General features: G+C 37.9%; 1 protein-coding gene across 1 annotated transcript in view; it reads left to right on the top strand.

Annotated features, from left to right (window-relative positions):
• The window catches only part of LOC123516671, a 161,554-nt gene that overhangs the window by 70,388 nt on the left and 70,626 nt on the right, over nt 1-20,540 (top strand). Inside the window, exons 2-6 of the mRNA XM_045276273.1 lie at nt 10,517-10,727; nt 14,516-14,656; nt 15,476-15,628; nt 16,214-16,380; nt 16,569-16,741. Of these exons, the coding sequence (XP_045132208.1) occupies nt 10,517-10,727; nt 14,516-14,656; nt 15,476-15,628; nt 16,214-16,380; nt 16,569-16,741 (845 nt within the window). The remainder of the gene's footprint in view (nt 1-10,516; nt 10,728-14,515; nt 14,657-15,475; nt 15,629-16,213; nt 16,381-16,568; nt 16,742-20,540) is intronic.

The following is a 20,540-nucleotide window of genomic DNA, read 5'->3' as shown; positions in this document are numbered from 1 at the left end:
CCACTCACTTTCCTTGCTTCTCACTTTCTCTCTTTCTCTCCCTGTCTGTCTCCGTCTTTCATACTCCCAACACTCCCACGCTTCCCCAAGATGAATGACCCACGAGCAAGGATGAGTGACGCCCCCTCTCATCAAGGTTATTTTGCTCGACTGAATTATTTTTGCTCCCCTCTGCTAATCTTTTACAATCAACACAGCTGCTACACGGCCGTCATCTCCTCTCCCTCTCCTCCCTGTCTCTCCTCTCTCTCTCTCTCTCCATCCCTCCGTCCCTTTTACTTAGTGTTCAGTCCTCAGCAGTCAAGCACCGCCAGTCTTCTTTTGTTACTTGTGAACAGTGACGAGTGAATGAGCGAGCGCAAAGTTGATCTGGGTGTTTTGAGGATTGTTTTCACAGTTTTCTCTCACTTGTTGTTTGCTTGCGTGTTTGTTGTTGTTGTTGCAGTTCCCACCGCATTCAGCTGTTCATATGTTTCCTCTCTTTCTTTTTTTTTTTTTTTTTTTTTTTTTTACTAATTTGTGTTTTTGTCTTTGTTCATTATGCTTTCGTTATCTTATTTACTGTTAATCCTTATTTTGCTATTTATCTTATCCATTATGTGTGTGTGTGTGTGTGTGTGTGTGTGTGTGTGTGTGTGTGTGTGTCGGTTCTTATCTCGCTTCTCTTGTCACAACAGATAGAAAGGGAAAACACTGAGAGATAGAGAAGGAAAGAAGGAAAGTGGAAACAACACACACACACACACACACACACACACACAGAGAGAGAGAGAGAGAGAGAGAGAGACAGCACAAAATACATTAAGAAAAAGAAAAGAAATAGCACTGAAACTCATCACATAAACTCGGCGAGAAATAGAATGTTTCCTCACTAAGCAAGAACAAAAAATTCACGAGCGGAAGTCCAATTTAGAATGGTAAGCTACAATAGCCTGTGTGGCAGCGAGTACGTGTGTGTTGGTGTTTGTTGTTATCTCTCCCGCAGCTGCAGTCCTCGCCCTCGCTTTGTAACTTCCTTTCACGTTATTATCATTTTTTTGTTATCATTGTTATTATCATCATTATTTTCAACGAGTATGAAAAAAGAGGGAAGAAAAAAGATATAATTATTTTTTTTTTTTATTTTCACTATCATTATTATTATTATTATTATTATTATTATTATCATTATTATTGTTATTATTATCAACGTGTATGAAGAAGAATTAAAGAAAAGGGAGTGAAATGTGCGATAAATTTTGATTATTGTGCAAGTTTATGATTTGTACGTATCTTTGTGTGTGTGTGTGTGTGTGTGTGTGTGTTCTTCGTCACCGGGCAGTTTTTTTTTATTTCTATTTTCCTTCTGTTATCTTTTTTTTCCAATTATTGCTCACATTTCCAGTAACTTCATTAAAACACTGGCTGAGTTTGCTGGTGCACGATATCATTATTTTTACTTTATCTTTGTTTTTTTTCGTTTGTTTCGAGAAATGTTTAGAAAATGCCGAGGTTTATACATTTTTTTTTATTATAATTATTATTTTGTTCTCGTTTTGTTTTCTTGGTGTTGATGTTGTGTTGGTGCTGTTGTTTCTTCTTGCTGTTGTTGCTCTTGTTCTTCTTTTCTTGCTGTCTTTCTCCTCTTCCTCTTATTATTATCATTTTTTCCTCCTCCTCCTCTTGTTCCTTCTCCTATTCCTTTTTTTCTTCTTCTCTTTTCCCATTTCCTCCTCCTCCTCTCCCTCCTCCTCCTCCTCCTCTTCCTCCTTTTCTCCATCCTCCTCCTCTTCCTCCTCCTCCTCCTTCCCCTCCTCCTCCTGCTATAAATGGAAACAATATACTACTACAGTTCGAGTTTTAGACAATATTAAATCTATGCACGCTAAATACTGCTTATCTATTTCGTTCGGTTAAGAGAGAGAGAGAGAGAGAGAGAGAGAGAGAGAGAGAGAGAGAGAGAAAACCCCCGTTATGTCAGCACCTACCCAGACGAGTGTATAGAAAACCACCTGCAGCCTCAGCGTGGCCTTGGTGGTTCGTCTGAGGGGGGAAAAGTGTCGCCACTCTCACGCAACCTTCCTCTGCGGTGCGTGAGTGACAGTGTGTGTGTGTGTGTGTGTGTGTGTGTGTGTGTGTGTGTGTGTGTGTGTGTGTGTGTGTAGTGCCTAACCCAAATACCGGTGTAACCCCGTGCAAGAAACGAGAAGGGGCCAGAAGGGGCATGTGTGTGTGTGTGTGTGTGTGTGTGTGTGTGTGTGTGTTTCTTGAATAGAGAGGAAGTTTGCGACCTAATGCGATTTTTTTCTCTGCCTTTTTTTTTTTTTTTGTACCTTATCACCACCACCACCACTGTCATTACTAGTTTGTCTATCGTGTCTTGACTGGCGAGAAAAGTTGCGAATCAATGCTTTCTTGTACCTTGTCACCACCACTATCACCACCCTCACCAGTACTAACGCTACTACTACCATTACTATTACTATTACTGCTACTACTGTTGTTGCTGCTACTGGCGCAATTCTCATGGCACCAGAACCAGCAGGAGCAGTAACCCCGGTGACATCATCAGCAACAATAAGGGTAATTGGTCCCCGCACGCAGGCTTGAGTGGTCCGGGGATGGCTGCCAAAATAAATGAACGCAACAAAGGAATCTGGGCAACAGTGAGGTGCTCGAGTATATTTTCACTCTGCACCATTAAAGACATATAAATATAGTAGTGTGTGTGTGTGTGTGTGTGTGTGTGTGTGTGTGTGTGTGTGTGTGTGTGTGTGTGTGTGTGTGTGTATCTCCCCCCATGTCCAAACCATTTATCTTTTTTCTTACTTTTCTTTTTTTTTTCTTTTTGTTTACTATTCTTAACTTTCGGATAACCAATACAAAATCGCTCCCTGTTGAATACATAGCCATTATTATCTTCTGCTCGGCATTATTCAATATTGTTTATCACCACGGAAAATAATCCCACTGACAGCAGTAAAAATGTCTTGCTTATTATGTTTTACAGTGCACTTGTATACTGGACAAGGAAAAATAATCTTCACGCGACTCGGTATTTTCATTATCATAAAGCTAAGTTTGTTTCTTCCCTTGTATAAGATGATAGATTGTTGCTACTATTATCATTATCCTCATCTTATTCATCATAATCGTCAGCAGTAACAGAGTCGTCTGCTCAACATAACATCGCCGTGAGTAGGTGTCGAGGCTGCAGTGGTGATGTATGGTGCTGCAATGAAGACTGATGGTGGTGTGGTGGTGGAAGCAGCGGTGACAGCGTAAATGGTGGTGTGGTGGCTAGGCGAGTGGCAGAAGTGTTGTGGCTGTGTGGATTGCGAACCTCCCTCTCCCATCCTTCCCTCACTCTCGCGGGCTCACGGTTTGCTCAGGGAGGTTTAAACACTTGCCTCATCAGTCACCTTCACTGTACACGCATTTTCAGTGTCAGTGCAGCAACAGACATGAACTGGATGCTAGCAAAGTAAAGCACGACTTTCTTACAAAGTAGCACAAGGGATGAACAAACAGCAACAGATTTTTTTATGCATAGGAGGATGTTTGTGAAAAGCTACATAATATCAAGCAAGAGACTGAAGATGTTAAAGTCCAAAGCTTCTCATTATGTTGATGAAATATGACCTCTACTATACGGTCAAAATAAATTCCATGTACTATTATGAATTTATGCAGTTCCAAATTCTCTCATCCCTCCATCATCCCAAGTTTAGCACACTGAGTTTTCGTGAACCGTAATTTGACTAGCTATTTTGCAAAGTCAAGTTTTCAGGGACTCTACTGTTCACTGTTTCTAAGACTGCATTATTTATTCGGAACCTCTAAAGAACAACTATTCCTTACGTATTGTGACTAGAAGGATAAAAGATTCACTTGATTCTTCTGTCTAATTTTTATACACCTTGTTCTGTAACAAGGGTTCTCAAAGCTTGCAAAGATAATCAGTCGGATTCTCATGTTTGATTTTGTCATTCATGATGATAAATTATTCTTAAATCATCACTAGAATTATGACAGCACTTTTGAAAACCCGAATAACGTCCACTAAAGCTGAAATAATATGAGGAGACGTTTCTGAAAACTGGGCAAAGTGTGAATCATAATATATTTTTGATACGTCTGAGTTCCATCTCCACTTCATTCAGAAGGTTTTTGCAGAAGTTATACAGACTGATTAAGTTTTTTTCTTTTTTTTCGTTCTAATGACATTAACAAGCCTTCTACGTGATTAACCTTTTCAGTACTGGGACGCATTTTATCATAAATTTTGGGTATGATTAGACAATTTTATTTAGATTAGGAAAGGCCAGAGTCTTTACAATTTTCATCCCAACTTGAGTATCTGAAGCTGTATAAAATCCTCATATAGTGACCAGAAAAAATATAGAAACGCGTCATAGTACTACGTGAAGGGATAAATAGCAGAAACACTCTTGAAAAGTGAGAACCCTTCTAATCATACCTTTTGAAATCGTGGTGGGAGTAGAGCGTTTCTGAATACAGATCTTTGTCTCGTCCACGTCTTTGTCCTCCGTGGTGGCAAGGCAGAGTGTGATTTTCGCTATCTCTGCTACTATGGAAGTTGGAAGGGTTTTCCACTGCGCCATCCTTACACTTCCTGGTTACAGAAGCGACGCTCATGTCATGCTGATGGTTTTAATTACGTGGAGTGCAAATTAATTCATTAAGGCCAGCTGGGCAGCACCATGCAGTGAACATTTACTGAAGGCACTACACGCAGCTCAAATATCTTTACTGATGATAGAGATAATGATAATAATAGTAGTTTGAGTAGTAGTAGTAGAAGTAGTAGTAGTAGTAGTAGTAGTAGTAGTTGTTGTTGTTGTTGTTGTTGTTATCTTATCTGTTGTTATTATTATCATTATTATTATTATTATTATTATTATTATTATTATTATTATTATTATTATTATTATTATTATTATTATTATTATTATTATTATTGTTATCATTATCAATATTATTATCATTATTAGCATTAGTTATTATTATTATAGTAGTAGTAGTAGTAGTAGTAGTAGTAGTAGTAGTAGTAGTAGCGGTAGTAGCAATAATGGTACGTAGTAGCACTAGTGGTAGTAGTAGTAGTAGTAGTAGTAGTTGTTATTGTTGTTGTTCTTGCATTTTTTTTTATTTTCTTTTGTCAGATGAGTTATGTTATCGTTGTTGTTGATGTTCCTATTGTTGTTATTGTTGTTGTTGTTGTTGTTGTTGATAATGCTGATGATTTTATTTGTAACGATCACAATTACGGCATTAAATATTTCTGAACGTTTTGGAGCCAAGTAATCATACAGCCAGAAATTATCCGGAGCAATCTAAGGTGAGCGGGGCGAGACTGGCGTGACTATAGGCTCACGATGGACAAGTATAGGCGCCAACCTTGGGAGCTGTTCATACCCCGAACTGCGCATGCCCCTGCCGCCTCACTAGACACACCAAGTAACTATATTCACAAGAAGTGGAATTGGAGAAAACGCAGGAGACACATTATAATAATATTTTGTGGGGCACCGTAATGAAGGTGATGGCAACGGCAGGCCTGAAGTGATGTAACAGTGGCCAGTGCGAGCGGAAAGCTAACCGACCAAGACTATACAAGCCACAAAATGTGAGATAAGAGAAATGCATGAGATAATAAACTTTGAGATGATAATGATGCACGATTGGGATCAAATTTACTCAAAGCTGTATTGTCTTCCTAGTATCTGTGAGTTTGCAGAAAGTTTTAGAATGCAGGCAGCTCAAGGACAAACACTGCAAGAAGCAAGAGCGTAGACTAGACACAATCAATCAAATCAAAGTAAAAATGAAAAGATGGGGAGAAGGAAGTGGGGATAGAGGAAGAATAGAAGGTGATAAGGAAACTTTAGTGGGAGAGTAAAGTCACTGGGGGCTTAACCCAGGCGCAAGTTGACTTTTTGCTTGTTGCTGAGCTAATGCTTGTCGTTATGTTTTGAGACTATAGACCCTTCTTGCGAATACGAGTATCGAACTAGCTGCGTCGTCAGTGTGTGAAGACAAATGAAGTTAATTATCTCTTCTAAATTTCTCTGAAAGTAAAAAAAAAATAAATAAAAAATAAAACGAAAAGACAAACTTTAGTATTTCATATAAAAAAAAAATAATAGATAAGTAGAAAAAAACAATCCCGACAAGGATGCCAAAGGTTTGTATCAAATGGATGTCTATTGGATGATGCAAAATAATGTCGTGGCCGAGCAGTCCAAATAGAGGGGACGGGCCTCATAAACTTGCCCTTTTTTCTTACGGCTCATTTCAGTGCACTTTCCTCAGTGTTTCAACACTTAACAGGCGCACACTCCAGTAACTAGCTGGGATCCGAGCCGCCATGATGGAGGTGTATGTAAGAGTTATGTAACGCTTTCAAACTGACAAATCACGCGATAGATGCAGGCAAGCACTGCGAGAATCACCTTACGGCACACCAGCAGCGTCTCTAAAGTGCACGCTGCGGTCGATCAAAATATAAGGCACCGTAGCGTGACCTCGTGACCTCATGAGCTCAACATATGCTACGTACAGTGAGCTCCCTCGCAGCACTTTCATCATCACAACACCCTTGAGATAAGAGTGGCGTGGCGCAGGTGCTTGCGATCGTGTGTGGTGCACTTGTCCTCTCGTGTTTGCATCAAGTGGTGCTGTTTCGTCTGCTCTGACAGGTAAAGCACAACTGATTGCAATGCTGGTCACTCATAGGGAGGTGAACGTCTTGCTGCTTTTTATATTATCATTATTATTATTATTATTATTATTATTATTATTATTACTGAACATCTTGCTGTTTTTTGTATTATTATTATTATTATTATTATTATTATTATTATTATTATTATTATTATTATTATTATTATTATTACGTTATTATTATTATTATTATTATTATTATTATTATCATTATTATTATTATTATTATTACTATTGTTAATATCGTTATTATTATTATTATTATTATTATTATTATTATTATTATTATTATTATTATTATTATTACCATTGTTATTATTATTATTATTATTATTATTATTATTGTTATTATTATTATTATTATTATTATTATTATTATTATTATTATTATTATTATTATTATTTTATTATCATTATTATTACTATTATTATTATTATTATTATTATTATTACTATTATTGTTATTGCTATCATTACTATTATTATTATTATTATTATTATTATTATTATTATTATTATTATTTTTATCATTATTATTATTATTTATTATCATTACTATTATTATTATTATTATTATTATTATTATTATTATTATTATTATTATCCTTCTCCCTTTATTCGTTGTTGTCTATTTAGAAAACGAGTACCACCTCCTTTTTCTCTTCCTCCTAAACAAGGTGCAAGAATGATGGAATATTGGATGAGACTCTTTATCTAGAGTATAAGCACGATATTTGATGTATGATTAATATCTCTCTCTCTCTCTCTCTCTCTCTCTCTCTCTCTCTCTCTCTCTCTCTCTCTCTCTCTCTCTCTCTCTCTCTCTCTGACTTATCTGCTCATCTTATTTATCTGCTCCTTCCTACAAACCTCTCTGTCCATGCTTCTCCTGCCTTCCTGCTGGTCAGTCTCGCCACTACAGATAGCCTTTGATCACCCGTCACTCCCTCTATTAACCTGTTAGCCTTCGTTACCGCAGTTGACACGAGAAGAGTTTAGCCAGTTCGTGTGCTGGAGGCTTTGTCAGAGAGCGGCTAAAGTCATGCCAGTCTGCCTAGGAGCAACTGTGAAGAAATGAGAAATGGGAGCCGAAGGGAAGGCTAACTGATATGTCTTTCTTAGGATTCTTATTAAAGTTTCTAATTTTTCTCGGATAACTACGTTTTTAGCAAGGTATAGTCTAGTGGAAGTTATAACGATTTTCAAGGTTGTGCTCGTGATTCATGTGATAAAAAGTAGATGCTGAGATTATCGTCGTTAAAGGCTCCTACATGTGGTTCAGGTGGTGGTGTGAGCATTAACAACAAGCATTGAGATCTTCCATCACAAGCAAGAGTAGTCATGCATTACGCCGTTATCACCACTTGTACTGTGCGATCATCATTACATTTTGAGAATATAATAGCCAGCCACTGTTTGGATAATTTTTCTACGATTGATTTCTTGAGGAGTAGTAAAAGTGAAGGAGCATTTTTTCCCCATTCCTGTTCTCTCCCCTATTCTCCTTGCCACTAAAAAATAATAATAAGTTAAGAAAAAGAAAGGTACTCTTCTAATTATGTAATCTGTCTCTTTAAAACAGAAAACTGTATTGTGATTTTGAATTAATGGCGTTGTGTTAAGTGAAATATACATTGCATTGTCTCGTGCTGTTCCTTAATTTTGACTCAGTCTCACTGCCTACTAGCGCAAGACGTAACCTTCATCAGATAGGTAATTTAGCTCCCATTAACATAGACACAAGTGGAGGGGAATGAAAAACAAATATGTAATTTCGTATGCTCTTCATTTATCAGTCTGTCTCGTGAAGGAAGGAATGTATGGTACTCAATTGACTCGTGAAGATGACTGGCGCTGATAACAATGGTTGTCAGGGGTGTTATTGTGTTTGGCGAGCATCTGTGTTATGTGGAAGGATATTGAGAGAGAGAGAGAGAGAGAGAGAGAGAGAGAGAGAGAGAGAGAGAGAGAGAGAGAGAGAGAGAGAGAAAATGAATAAATGAATTTTGCATTAATTTTTTGAGAGGTCGCACATGAATATTTAATGGTGTCCATTTGTGCCTATAAAGAATTACCACAAACATAATGTTGTTTTTAACTTCAGTATCTATTGGCACTGCAGTGTTCGTTCAAAGTAAGAAGAAAGAAACCCGAAAATACTTTGATTAAAACTCTCGAGGGAATTGTTTACTTAATAAAACGGAATTCATGAAGATTCACAGTAACTCTTCGGAGACTTGACACCATCAGTGGATCTTGATTTGTTGTTGTTGTTGTTGTTGTTGTTGTTGTTGTCCTAGGCCAATGTCAATCTTAATGAAAATAGTAATAATTGAGTGAAACAATGCGCAGAGAGAGAGAGAGAGAGAGAGAGAGAGAGACTTTCGTTAAAGATTTAACGTCGAACAGTTTCAAGACACGATTTGGGCTCGAGGCACTTCTCTGACAAATTGGTATTCTGCTACCAGAGATCCGCCACACTGATAACCTTGTGCAGTCCCCGTCTCATTCTGTGAATGGAAATGCGGTGGCTTACGTAATGCTGCCTACCACTCAGGCCATTCACATGTGGGTGATTTGTGCTGTGTTGTGTTGTTGTATTAGGGAATGCGGAGACTGCAGAAAGATGTCACTAAAAGCAGACTCCGTGAATATGAGAGAGAGAGAGAGAGAGAGAGAGAGAGAGAGAGAGGGAGGCTGATTGAAGACGGGGCCAGTATCGAGAGGGAGCCAATCTGATACACGTCAGAGGCAGCTTTAGCTAATGATGAGCTGCCATGATAAAAGGAAAGCGGGGTGTCACTTTATTCAGAATCATACGTAGGAAAATTCACAGTACTTAATTGATGAGTCGTGCCTGAAGCTTCTCCACTCGAACAGACATTCCACTCATGTTTCAGACTCTAAGCAGACATTGTCTCAAAACAAAGACAACTGTTTTTTTTCCCCGTTGAAAATAAAAGAAAAAAAGTTATATACTTCATGACACATAGAACACATACCAAAGTAGTGTAAATGTTATACTGCCCTGAATGTGCAGAGAGAGAGAGAGAGAGAGAGAGAGAGAGTTGGAGAAGAGGGACAGGAACGGGAATGTGGAGGGGAAGAGGAGAGGACAACCTAAGGTTGTAGTTTCCATGAAAAAAAGATGACCGATGTCACTTTTGTTGGAAATGAAAACTACTTCATCAAGTCGGAAATCAATTGTAATACATCGTGATTGATAGACAGAACGCTACTTTGTTGGCCACAAATATACAAGAATATTATTGCCCAACATATCACTTCAATAATAGGAAAAAAGTGCAGAATATTCAAACAAAAATAGCTAAAAGTCACACATTTGTAAGTAACAAAGTAAATGCTCTAACTTTTTCGTGAGTGGGTAAATTTCTGCACATGTGTGTAATTCAGCTGGGTTTCCTGCTGGTCACCCAGCCAGTCTTCCCCATTACGTGTGTAATTCACCACGGTCGTCTGCTGGTCACACAGCCAGTCTTCCCCATTACGGAGCGAGCTCAGAGCTCATAGACCGAGCTTCGGGTAGGACTGAGACCACAACACACTCCACACACCGGGAAAGCGAGGCCACAACCCCTCGAGGTACATCCCGTATCTATTTACTGCTAGGTGAACAGGTGCCACACATTAAGAGGCTTGCCCAGTTGCCTCGCCGCTCCGGGACTCGAACCCGGCCCTCTCGTTTGTGAATCGAGCGTGCTAACCACTACACTACGCGGTGTGTGTGTGTGTGTGTGTGTGTGTGTTTCACTGTTGTATTTTGTTTCAGAAGAGCTATGGCTGGAGCAACCACCACGACCGCCAAGGGTGTACTCTGCCGCCCCATCAGGTGTGGAGGTGACGGTGTTGAGGGCGGTGAGCTTCCTCCCTTACGCTGGCACCCACACCAAGGACCCGCGCTTCTCTCTCCACCGCTCCAACAAGACCGACCACCAGTACTTCACCATAGATGAGACCACCGGCGTGATAAAGACGGCCAGGTGGGTGTTTAAAACTTTGGATCTCACAGGTAGGATATTCACACACACACACACACACACACACAGTTTGAGTGAGGAAGTGGTGTCAGCAAAGAGTGTACATAGTTTTAAAGAAAAATTGGATAAGTGTAGATATGGAGACGGGGCCACACGAGCATAAAGCCCAGGCCCTGTAAAACTACAACTAGGTAAATACAACTAGGTAAATACACACACACGGGAACGATTCTGGGTCCGATTCTGGGTCCCTGTAATGTTTATAGTATATATCAGTATGGTTGATGAGATGGACAGTTATATAAGCTTATTTGCAGATTAAACAATGTTACTGAAACGAGTGGAAAATGACATGAATTGTGAAATGCTTCATAAAGGATTTGAGTAAGATACACGAGTGGAGCAAGAATTGAGATATGGAATTTAATGCAAAAAGTTCAAAGGGATGGAACTAGGGAAAAGTAAAAGAAGACAAGAGGTCATACACTATGGGAGGGGTAGAAATTCAGAAAACAAGAGGAGAAAGACCTGGGTATTACAATTAACGACAATTTATCACCGGAAAAAAAAAAACGTCAACATCAGAGTTGGAGAAACATGCTTTACTAAGAAAAAATAAATGGGCTTTTACCTATATAGGTGAAGAGATGATAAAAAAAAAAAACTAATAGAATACATGATTCGACCTAAACTAGAATATGCTGCACTTCTATGGTCACTACATAATAAGAAAGATATAAGGAAGATAAAAAGGATTCAAAGAGCTACAACCAAAATGGTTCCAAGTTTGAGAGACCTAACATATGAGGACAGATTAAAGATATTAAAATTTCCAACATTGCAACAGAGGAGAGAAAGAAGATACCTAATTGCTATATACAGGGCATGGAAGAGGATGGATAAAATTGACAAAGAAGACCTATTGGTGTGGAACTCAAGAAATACAAGAGGGCACGACATGAAATTGAAAAAGACCACGTGTAGAAGAGAGATTAAGAAATATAGTTTTCCAAACATGAAGCATAGTAATATGGAACAAGTTGGATGAAGCAGTAGTTCAAGCAAGAAATATTTATGACTTTAAGGCTAAACTGGGTGACTATAGGTATGGAGACAGGACAGCATGAGCATAACTCTTTTCCTGTAAAACACAACTAGGTAAATACAGCTACATGAATACACAACTAGGTAAATACACACACACACACACACACACATACTGAAAGAATGTAGGGAAGAACTAGCAAGTCCTATATACAGCATCATAAAATGCTCAATAGAAAATGGAACAGTACCAGTAGAATGGAAAAGAGCTGAGATGGTTCCCATATATAAGAGTGGAAGGAAGGAAGAACCTTTAAATTACAGACTGGTATCACTAACTAGTGTAATATACAAGATGTGTGAAAGAATAATAAAGAAACAATGGATCGAGTTCCTTGAAGACAACAAATTAATATCAAATAGCCAATTTGGTTTTAGAAAAAGACGGTCGTGTGTAACTTATTTATTGAGTTTCTATTCTAGAACAGTTGATAGAGTACAAGAGAGAGAGGGATGGGTTGACTGTATTTATTTGGATTTAAAAAAGGCGTTTGACAAAGTACCACATGCAAGATTACTATGGAAGTTAGAGGAGAAGGGTGGCTTAAAAGGAAGCACATTGAGATGGATAGAAAATTATTTGAGGGGGAGAGAAATAAGGACGGTAGTTAAAGATATGAAGTCCTAGTGGAGAGCAGTTGAAAGCGGAGTGCTGCAGGGATCAGTATTGGCACCAATACTTTTCCTCATTTATATCAACGACATGCCAGAAGGAGTGAACAGCTACATAAATTTGTTTGCAGATGATACAAAACTGTGCAGAGTTATAAAGCAAAAAGAGGGTTGTGAAATACTGCAAGAAGACCTAAATAAGATCTGGGAATGGAGTGAAAAGTGGGAAATGGAATTCAATGTGAACAAAAGCCATGTCATGGAAATGGGAAAGAGTGAAAGACGACCCATAGGAATCTATAAGATGGGAGATGGAGTAGAAATGGAGAAAGTAAAAAAGGAAAAGGAGTTAGGAGTGATGATGGAAGAAAACAATCAACCAGTAAGCCATATTGATAGAATTTTCAGAGAGACATATAATTTGCTAAGGAATATTGGAGTAGCATTTCACTACATGGACAAAGAAATGATGAAGAAATTGATAAGTACTATAATAATACCCGGATTGGAATATGCAAGAGTAGTGTGAACCTCTCATAAAAAGAAACACATAAGGAAGTTAGAGAGACTACAAAAAATGGCTACAAGAATGGTTCCAGAATTTGAAGGGATGACATATGAGAGACTAAAGGCTATGGATCTACCAACCCTGGAACAAAGAAGGGAGAGGGGGGATCTGATACAAGTTTACAAATTGATCAACGGAATGGACCAAGTGGATAATGAGAAACTGATCCTGAGAGAAGAATGTGACATTCGAAGCACAAGATCGCATAGTAAAAAGCTGAGAAAGTGAAGATGTCTGAGAGATGTTAAAAAGTATAGTTTCCCACAAAGATGTATTGAGACATGGAACAGTTTGAATGAAGAAGTAGTGTTTGTAACGAGTGTGCATACTTTTAAAGTAAGATTGGACAAGTGTAGATATGGAGACGGGGCCAAACGAGCATAAAGCCCAGGCCCTGTAAAACTACAGCTAGGTACAACTAGGTAAACACACACACACACACACACACACACACACACACACACACACAGTGTAGTGGTTAGCGTGCTCGACTCACAATCAAGAGGGTCCGGGTTCGAGTCCCGGAAAGCGGCGAGGCAAATGGGCAAGCCTCTTAATGTGTAGCCCCTGTTCACCTAGCAGTAAATAGGTACGGGATGTAACTCGAAGGGTTGTGGCCTCACTTTCCCGGTGTGTAGAGTGTGTTGTGGTCTCAGTCCTACCTGATGATCGGTCACTACGAGCTCTAAGCTCTTTCCGTAGGGGAAAGACTGGCTGGGTGATCAGCAGACGATCATGGTGAATAACACACACACACACACACACACACACACACACACACACACACACACACACACACACACACACACACACACACACACACACACACATGATGTGTTGAGACTTGGAACAGTTTGAGTGAGGAGGTGGTGTCAGCAACGAGTGTGCATAGTTTTAAAGAAAAATTGGATAAGTGTAGATATAGAGATGCAGCCACAAGAGCATAAAGCCCAGGCCCTGTAAAACTACAACTAGGTAAATACACACACTACTACTACTACTACTACTACTACTACTACTACTACTACTACTACTACTACTACTACTACTAGTATGTACTGTTACTATTGTTATTTTCACATATAAATACAGGCAATCTACTAAAAAGTTTGTGTGTATTTACCTACAACTAGGTAAATACACACACACTTTTTAGTAGATTGCCTTTATTTATATGTGAAAATAACAATAGTAATACAGTACATAGCTAGTATTAATAGTATTAATAGTAATGATAGCAGTAGTAGTAGTAATAGTAGTAGTAGTAGTAATAATAATGATAGTATTTACTACCTTAATGGTACAAAAAAAAAGACGTAGTCATAATAAGACAGATAACATTTATTTTCATTTCCAGATTCGATGTCAAATATATTTGTTTTTGTTCTTGTATCTATCTTTAACTTGTAAAATGATTCTTGCCTGTGTAGTGAGAGAGAGAGAGAGAGAGAGAGAGAGAGAGAGAGAGAGAGAGAGAGAGAGAGTTCCCACCTGTGTATTTTGTCAGGTACATGAATCGGGTGGTGGGGGATGACTACTTCGTGATCGTGATGGTGCTGGAGTCAGGCTTGGCCAGTAAGAGGGATCTGAATATCACTGTCACCCGCTATAACCAGTTCGCCCCAATCCTCGGCATGCAGCACTACAGGTGAGTGTGGGGGCACTGGCTGCAGGGAAAGGGATAATGGGTGCTTTTTACTTCTCACATATGTCAGTGAGAGAAACTTGGTAAATGCAGAGTTGTAAATTCAATACTTGACCAGTAGAAATATAATCTTCTTCTTCTTCTTCTTCTTCTTCTTCTTCTTCTTCTTCTTCTTCTTCTTCTTCTTCTTCTTCTTCTTCTTCTTCTTCTTCTTCTTCTTCTTCTTCTTCTTCTTCTTCTTCTTCTTCTTCTTCTTCTTCTTCTTCTTCTTCTTCTTCTTCTTCTTCTTCTTCTTCTTCTTCTTCTTCTTCTTCTTCTTCTTCTTCTTCTTCTTCTTCTTCTTCTTCTTCTTCTTCTTCTTCTTCTTCTTCTTCTTCTTCTTCTTCTTCTTCTTCTTCTTCTTCTTCTTCTTCTTCTTCTTCTTCTTCTTCTTCTTCTTCTTCTTCTTCTTCTTCTTCTTCTTCTTCTTCTTCTTCTTCTTCTTCTTCTTCTTCTTCTTCTTCTTCTTCTTCTTCTTCTTCTTCTTCTTCTTCTTCTTCTTCTTCTTCTTCTTCTTCTTCTTCTTCTTCTTCTTCTTCTTCTTCTTCTTCTTCTTCTTCTTCTTCTTCTTCTTCTTCTTCTTCCTCTTCTTTCCTCCTCCTTCTCATCTTCCTTTTTTATTGTAATATACTCATCTCTGGATTATTTTTATTGGTGTACATATATGCAGTATAATTATACTGCTATTGTCATGTTACTAAATTTTGTTGATATAGTTATCTTAGGCCAAACAAGTTACAGAGAGTCAGTCCTCATTACTAATCTTCCTTGTGTTGTATTCAGTGCGGAAGTGGCAGCGACAGCTGGGACAGGCACTCGTTTGCTGACTGTGACAGCCACTGACCAAGACTCAGTCGACTATAACCGTGCCATACACTTCTTCTTGGCTGACCCTTACAAGACGCCCTTCACCTTGAACCCCTTCCTTGATCCACCGTAAGTACTGCCCCACGTCTCACCACCACAATGTACCAGCTGCTTTTGTTTATGTATGAGCAAGTCTGTTAGAACTATTGGCCTCAGATATAAGTATGGTCGCTGTGAGTACCATAACCACTGTTCCTTCTCCTTAAGGTAACAAAGTATTCTCGTGCAATCTTATTACTCTTGAAAACTCCACTGAAAATATAAAGGAACAATTGTGCACCAGATCTCTCCGTTGCTTTAATTTGAATTTTTCCTTGATTACCTATTAAAAAAAAGTGTCATAATAGAGACATAAGTAGTCACAGCACTAACAAAATTATGTTTAATGTGGTACCAAAGATTCTGCATGCTTATTTTTTATGCAAATACCTGACTAAGTGGATGTTAAAGGTAAAGTTATGGTTGTTAACATTGATCCAAATGATAATAAAAAAGAGCATACAATAATGCTCAATAGTTAATCTTAATTTGTATATTTATTAATTTCTTTATTTCTTTATTTATTCATCTATCTGTCTAACTATTTTTGTGTTCTTTCATCTATATTTATTCATTTACTTATTTACTTATTTACCTTTTTTCATGTGTGAGTAGAGCATGGTCCCCGGTGCGAATGGACCCCCTCACTGGGGACCTAAGATTGGCACGATCCCTGCACCTCACACCCTCACCTCTGCACCTGCTGGTAGGGGCTGTGGATGGTGGCTCCCCGCAGCGGTACAGCCTGGCCAACCTCACCATCTACATCAGGGATATGCCAGGTGTGTTTGCCGGAGGTCTGGGAGAGAGAGACTTTAATAATCTAGTACTTTCTAAAAACTACCATTAATTTTACACTTGAATATAATGAGAGAGGGAGAATGAATGAAAATACCAATTATATCTTCATATGCACACTGATGTAAGACTGAACAGTAAGCATCATAATGGAAAAGCGGCTCCCTTCCAGCTCCTCGCTCAGTGGTCATAACAAACAGCTCGGAGTCCAGCCTGACAGTGTGCTGGTCACCCCCTGCCCTGGGCACCCCTGAAGGCTACATTCTCAGCTATGTACCAGCAGACAGTTCAAGTAATCCAGGTGATGGCTTTCTCAATCTGACAACTGAACAGCTCCATCAAAAGGTAGGAAAGGAAGTACCATCACTTAAATGAAATACTCTTTCAGCATTGGCTCATATTCTGAAACACTTTTGCCTCACACCTACACTACATTGAAAAGGCTCTACTTGAAATTACATGGATTTTCAAGGGCTTCCTTTACAGTTATAATGATAGATGAACAAGATTTCTACTTTATTAGCAGGAGAAACACTTGGGAATCCAACTTATCATCTATGTGGTCATAGAAAATAGTTTCAGTGAAAGAGTAAGGTATTTCTGAGAGTATATATATATATATATATATATATATATATATATATATATATATATATATATATATATATATATATATATATATATATATATATATATATATATATATATATATATATATATATATATATATATATATATATATATATATATATATATATATATATATATATATATATATATATATATATATATATATATATATATATATATATATATATATATATATATATATATATATATATATATATATATATATATATATATATATATATATATATATATATATATATATATATATATATATATATATATATATATATATATATATATATATACATATATACATACACAGTATGCGTGGAAAATCCTGACACCTCGTGACTGCAATATGTTTTGACGCTTTTGCACACTAACTGGCAGTCTTGTACGCTCACCTAGATACTGTCGCCAGTGTCTGAGTCACCTCAATAGCTATTCAGCTGCTTAAAAGAGGTGGATTACGTGTCTGATGTGCCAGGCGTAGGCTAATTGCACTATTATTTTGCTTCCACCCTCTCAACATGCCCAAATTGACTACAAGGAGGGACATTTGGAAGGAGAAGTTCACTTTATACAAGGCTAGTTACGATCTCCCATTTATTTCCACTCAAACAGTTGTTAAGCTGAGAACAACACAGCGTTTGGTAAAAGCATGTTGAGGAAGCGGGGTAACCTTCTGCACTCATTCCACTTCCCAAGTCTAGTAGGCCTTGTAAGACATCTTTTAAAAACCTGTGTGCTGTGCACTTGATCTCCAGGTAGGTTGCTAAAGAACCAAGGCTGACAGTACGGAAAATCAAAGAAAAAAACCCACAGTTACTGGAACATGTGTCTGTGAGGAGTGTGCAGGATATTTTGCTCAATGACTTGGACTACAAATGTTACTGTGCCTACAAGAAACCCCTGTTAACTACACTGCAAAAGGAGAAGAGAGTAAAATTTTGCAAACAATCACCTAGTCTAGAGTGAGGAGCAATGGAAGACAGTGCTCTGGAGTGATGGCAGCTTTCACTATTACTGGGACACCATCATCACGAGTCTATTGCAAGCCAGGCAGTGATCCCTTAGATTCTAAGTACACCTCCAAGTTCATGAAGCACCCAGCATCACATATGGTTTGGGGCTGCTTTACATACTATGGTGTTAGTTATTTAGTTATTCTTCCTGCTAATGTTAAAGTGAACCAACACAACTATTTAGAGCTTTTGATTGATGTCTTGTTCAGTTCCTTTGAAAAAATACAAGCAAAAGTGTTTATGCAGGATTCTGCTCCTGCACATGTTGCTAAATATATTAAGCAGTGGCTGACTGACTGTGAGGTTTCCTTTATTGGTGATTATCCTAGCAAGAGCCCAGATATTAAATCCTATAGAAAACTTGTGGGCGTACATGAAGAGACAGCTGCGTGGTATGAACATGTCATCACTGCTGAAACTTGAGACTGCAGTCAAGCAACTGTGGGCCAATTTTCCACAAACTTACCTGCAAAACCTTGCATCCAGTGCCCCCAAATGTCTTCAAAATATTGTAAAGATAAAAGGGAATGCAACTAAATTCTTATTGGTCCAATATATATACTTTTTTTTTATTTAACATTCTCTCAGCAAATTACAAACAATATGTTTTTTTCAGGTGACGTCAGGATTTTTATGTATATATCTATGTATCTATCATATATATATATATATATATATATATATATATATATATATATATATATATATATATATATATATATATATGTGTGTGTGTGTGTGTGTGTGTGTGTGTGTGTATTTTCTTAGTTGTATTGTACAGGGCTCATAGTGTCCTGTCTCCATATCTCCATTTATCTAATTTTTCCTTAAAGTTATGCACATTATGTACTATAACAACTTCATTATCCAATGCATTCCATTTTTCCACCGTTCTGTGTGGAAAACTGTATTTTCCAATAACCTTCACACACTGCCTCACCCCGATCTTCTTTTCATGTTCTCTTGTTCTTTCATCTTCTTCTGTCAACTGCACCAGGTCTTCTTTGTCAATCTTTTCAATATAATTTACTATCTTATACATTGTTATTAGGTCCCCACGTTCTCTTCTATCTTGTAAGGTCCCATTTCCTTCAGTCGTTCTTCATATGTAAAGTCCTTTAATTCCAGCACCATCTTTGTAGCAGTCTTCTGTATCCTTTCCAATTTTCTTATGTCCTTTTTAGAACTCGGAGACCTTATCACTGCTGCATATTCTAGCCTTGGACGTATCATGCTTGTGATTATTTTTTTTCATTGTATCTTTATCCATTTAGTGAAATGCCACTTTTATATTAGTCAGCATTTTATATGATAGTCCAAATATCTTGCTTATGTGTTTTTCGTTGCTGAGATTTTCCTGTATGATTACTCCCAGATCTTTTTCCTCTTTAGTCTTCATTATTTGTTCTTCTTCCATTAAATAGTTCCATACCAGTCTTCTCTTACTCTTTCCTAGTTCCATTATGTGACATTCCTTGGCATTAGACTCCTATTTCCACTTCTTGCTCCACTCATAGATTTTGTTTATATCTTGCTACAACAGCAGACAGTCTTCTCTGGTTTTGATAACTCTTAGCAGCTTTGCATTATCAGCTAATAAATTCATGTAACTGTTTATCCTCACCTTAACATATTCATTGCTCGTTGCTTTGAAGTTTTCCTTATTTGCTGGATTTCTATTTCTCCTTCACCTTTTCCATGCTCCATCTCTTTTCTCCTTTGCCCTGACACACTTTGCGTTAAACCAATCTTTCTTTCCTTCTTCCTTAGGTCTATATTTTGGGACATATTCCTTGACTCCTGTTTTGTATATTTCCAAAAATAAGTTATATTTCTCTTGCACCTCCTCAGAGTTTTCCATCTCCTCCCAGTTAGCGTATTTGAAATAGTTCTTGAGATTCTCAATATCAGACTTTCTGTAATTTAATTGTTCTCCTTTGTATGATTCATCTTTATCTTCTTTTCCATTTCTAATATTACATGATCACTCTTTCCCAATGGGCACTTATATCTTATATCATCATTCATTTGTATACCCCTTGTAAAAACCAGGTCTAATCTCGCCAGCTCATCGTTTCCTCTGAATCTTGTGTTTTCCTTTACTTTTTGATCCATCGTGTGTGTGTGTGTGTGTGTGTGTGTGTGTGTGTGTGTGTGTGTGTGTGTGTGTGTGTGTGTGTGTGTGTGTATTTACCTAGTTGTAGTTTTACAGGGCCTGGGCTTTATGCTCATGTGGCCCCGTCTCCATATCTTCACTTATCCAATCTTACTTTAAAAGTATGCACACTCGTTGCAGACACTACTTCTTCATTCAAACTGTTCTATGTCTCAATACATCTTTGCGGGAAACTATACTTTTTAATATCTCTTACACATCTTCCCTTCCTCAGCTTCTTACTATGCGATATTGTGCTTCGACTGGCATATTCTTCTCTCAGGATGAGATACTCATTGTCCACTTGGTCCATTCTGTTCATCAATTTATAAAC

This window comes from Portunus trituberculatus, chromosome 41, assembly GCF_017591435.1.
Source record: "Portunus trituberculatus isolate SZX2019 chromosome 41, ASM1759143v1, whole genome shotgun sequence".
NCBI lineage: Eukaryota > Metazoa > Arthropoda > Malacostraca > Decapoda > Portunidae > Portunus > Portunus trituberculatus.
This window is presented reverse-complemented; position numbering and strand designations above follow the sequence as displayed.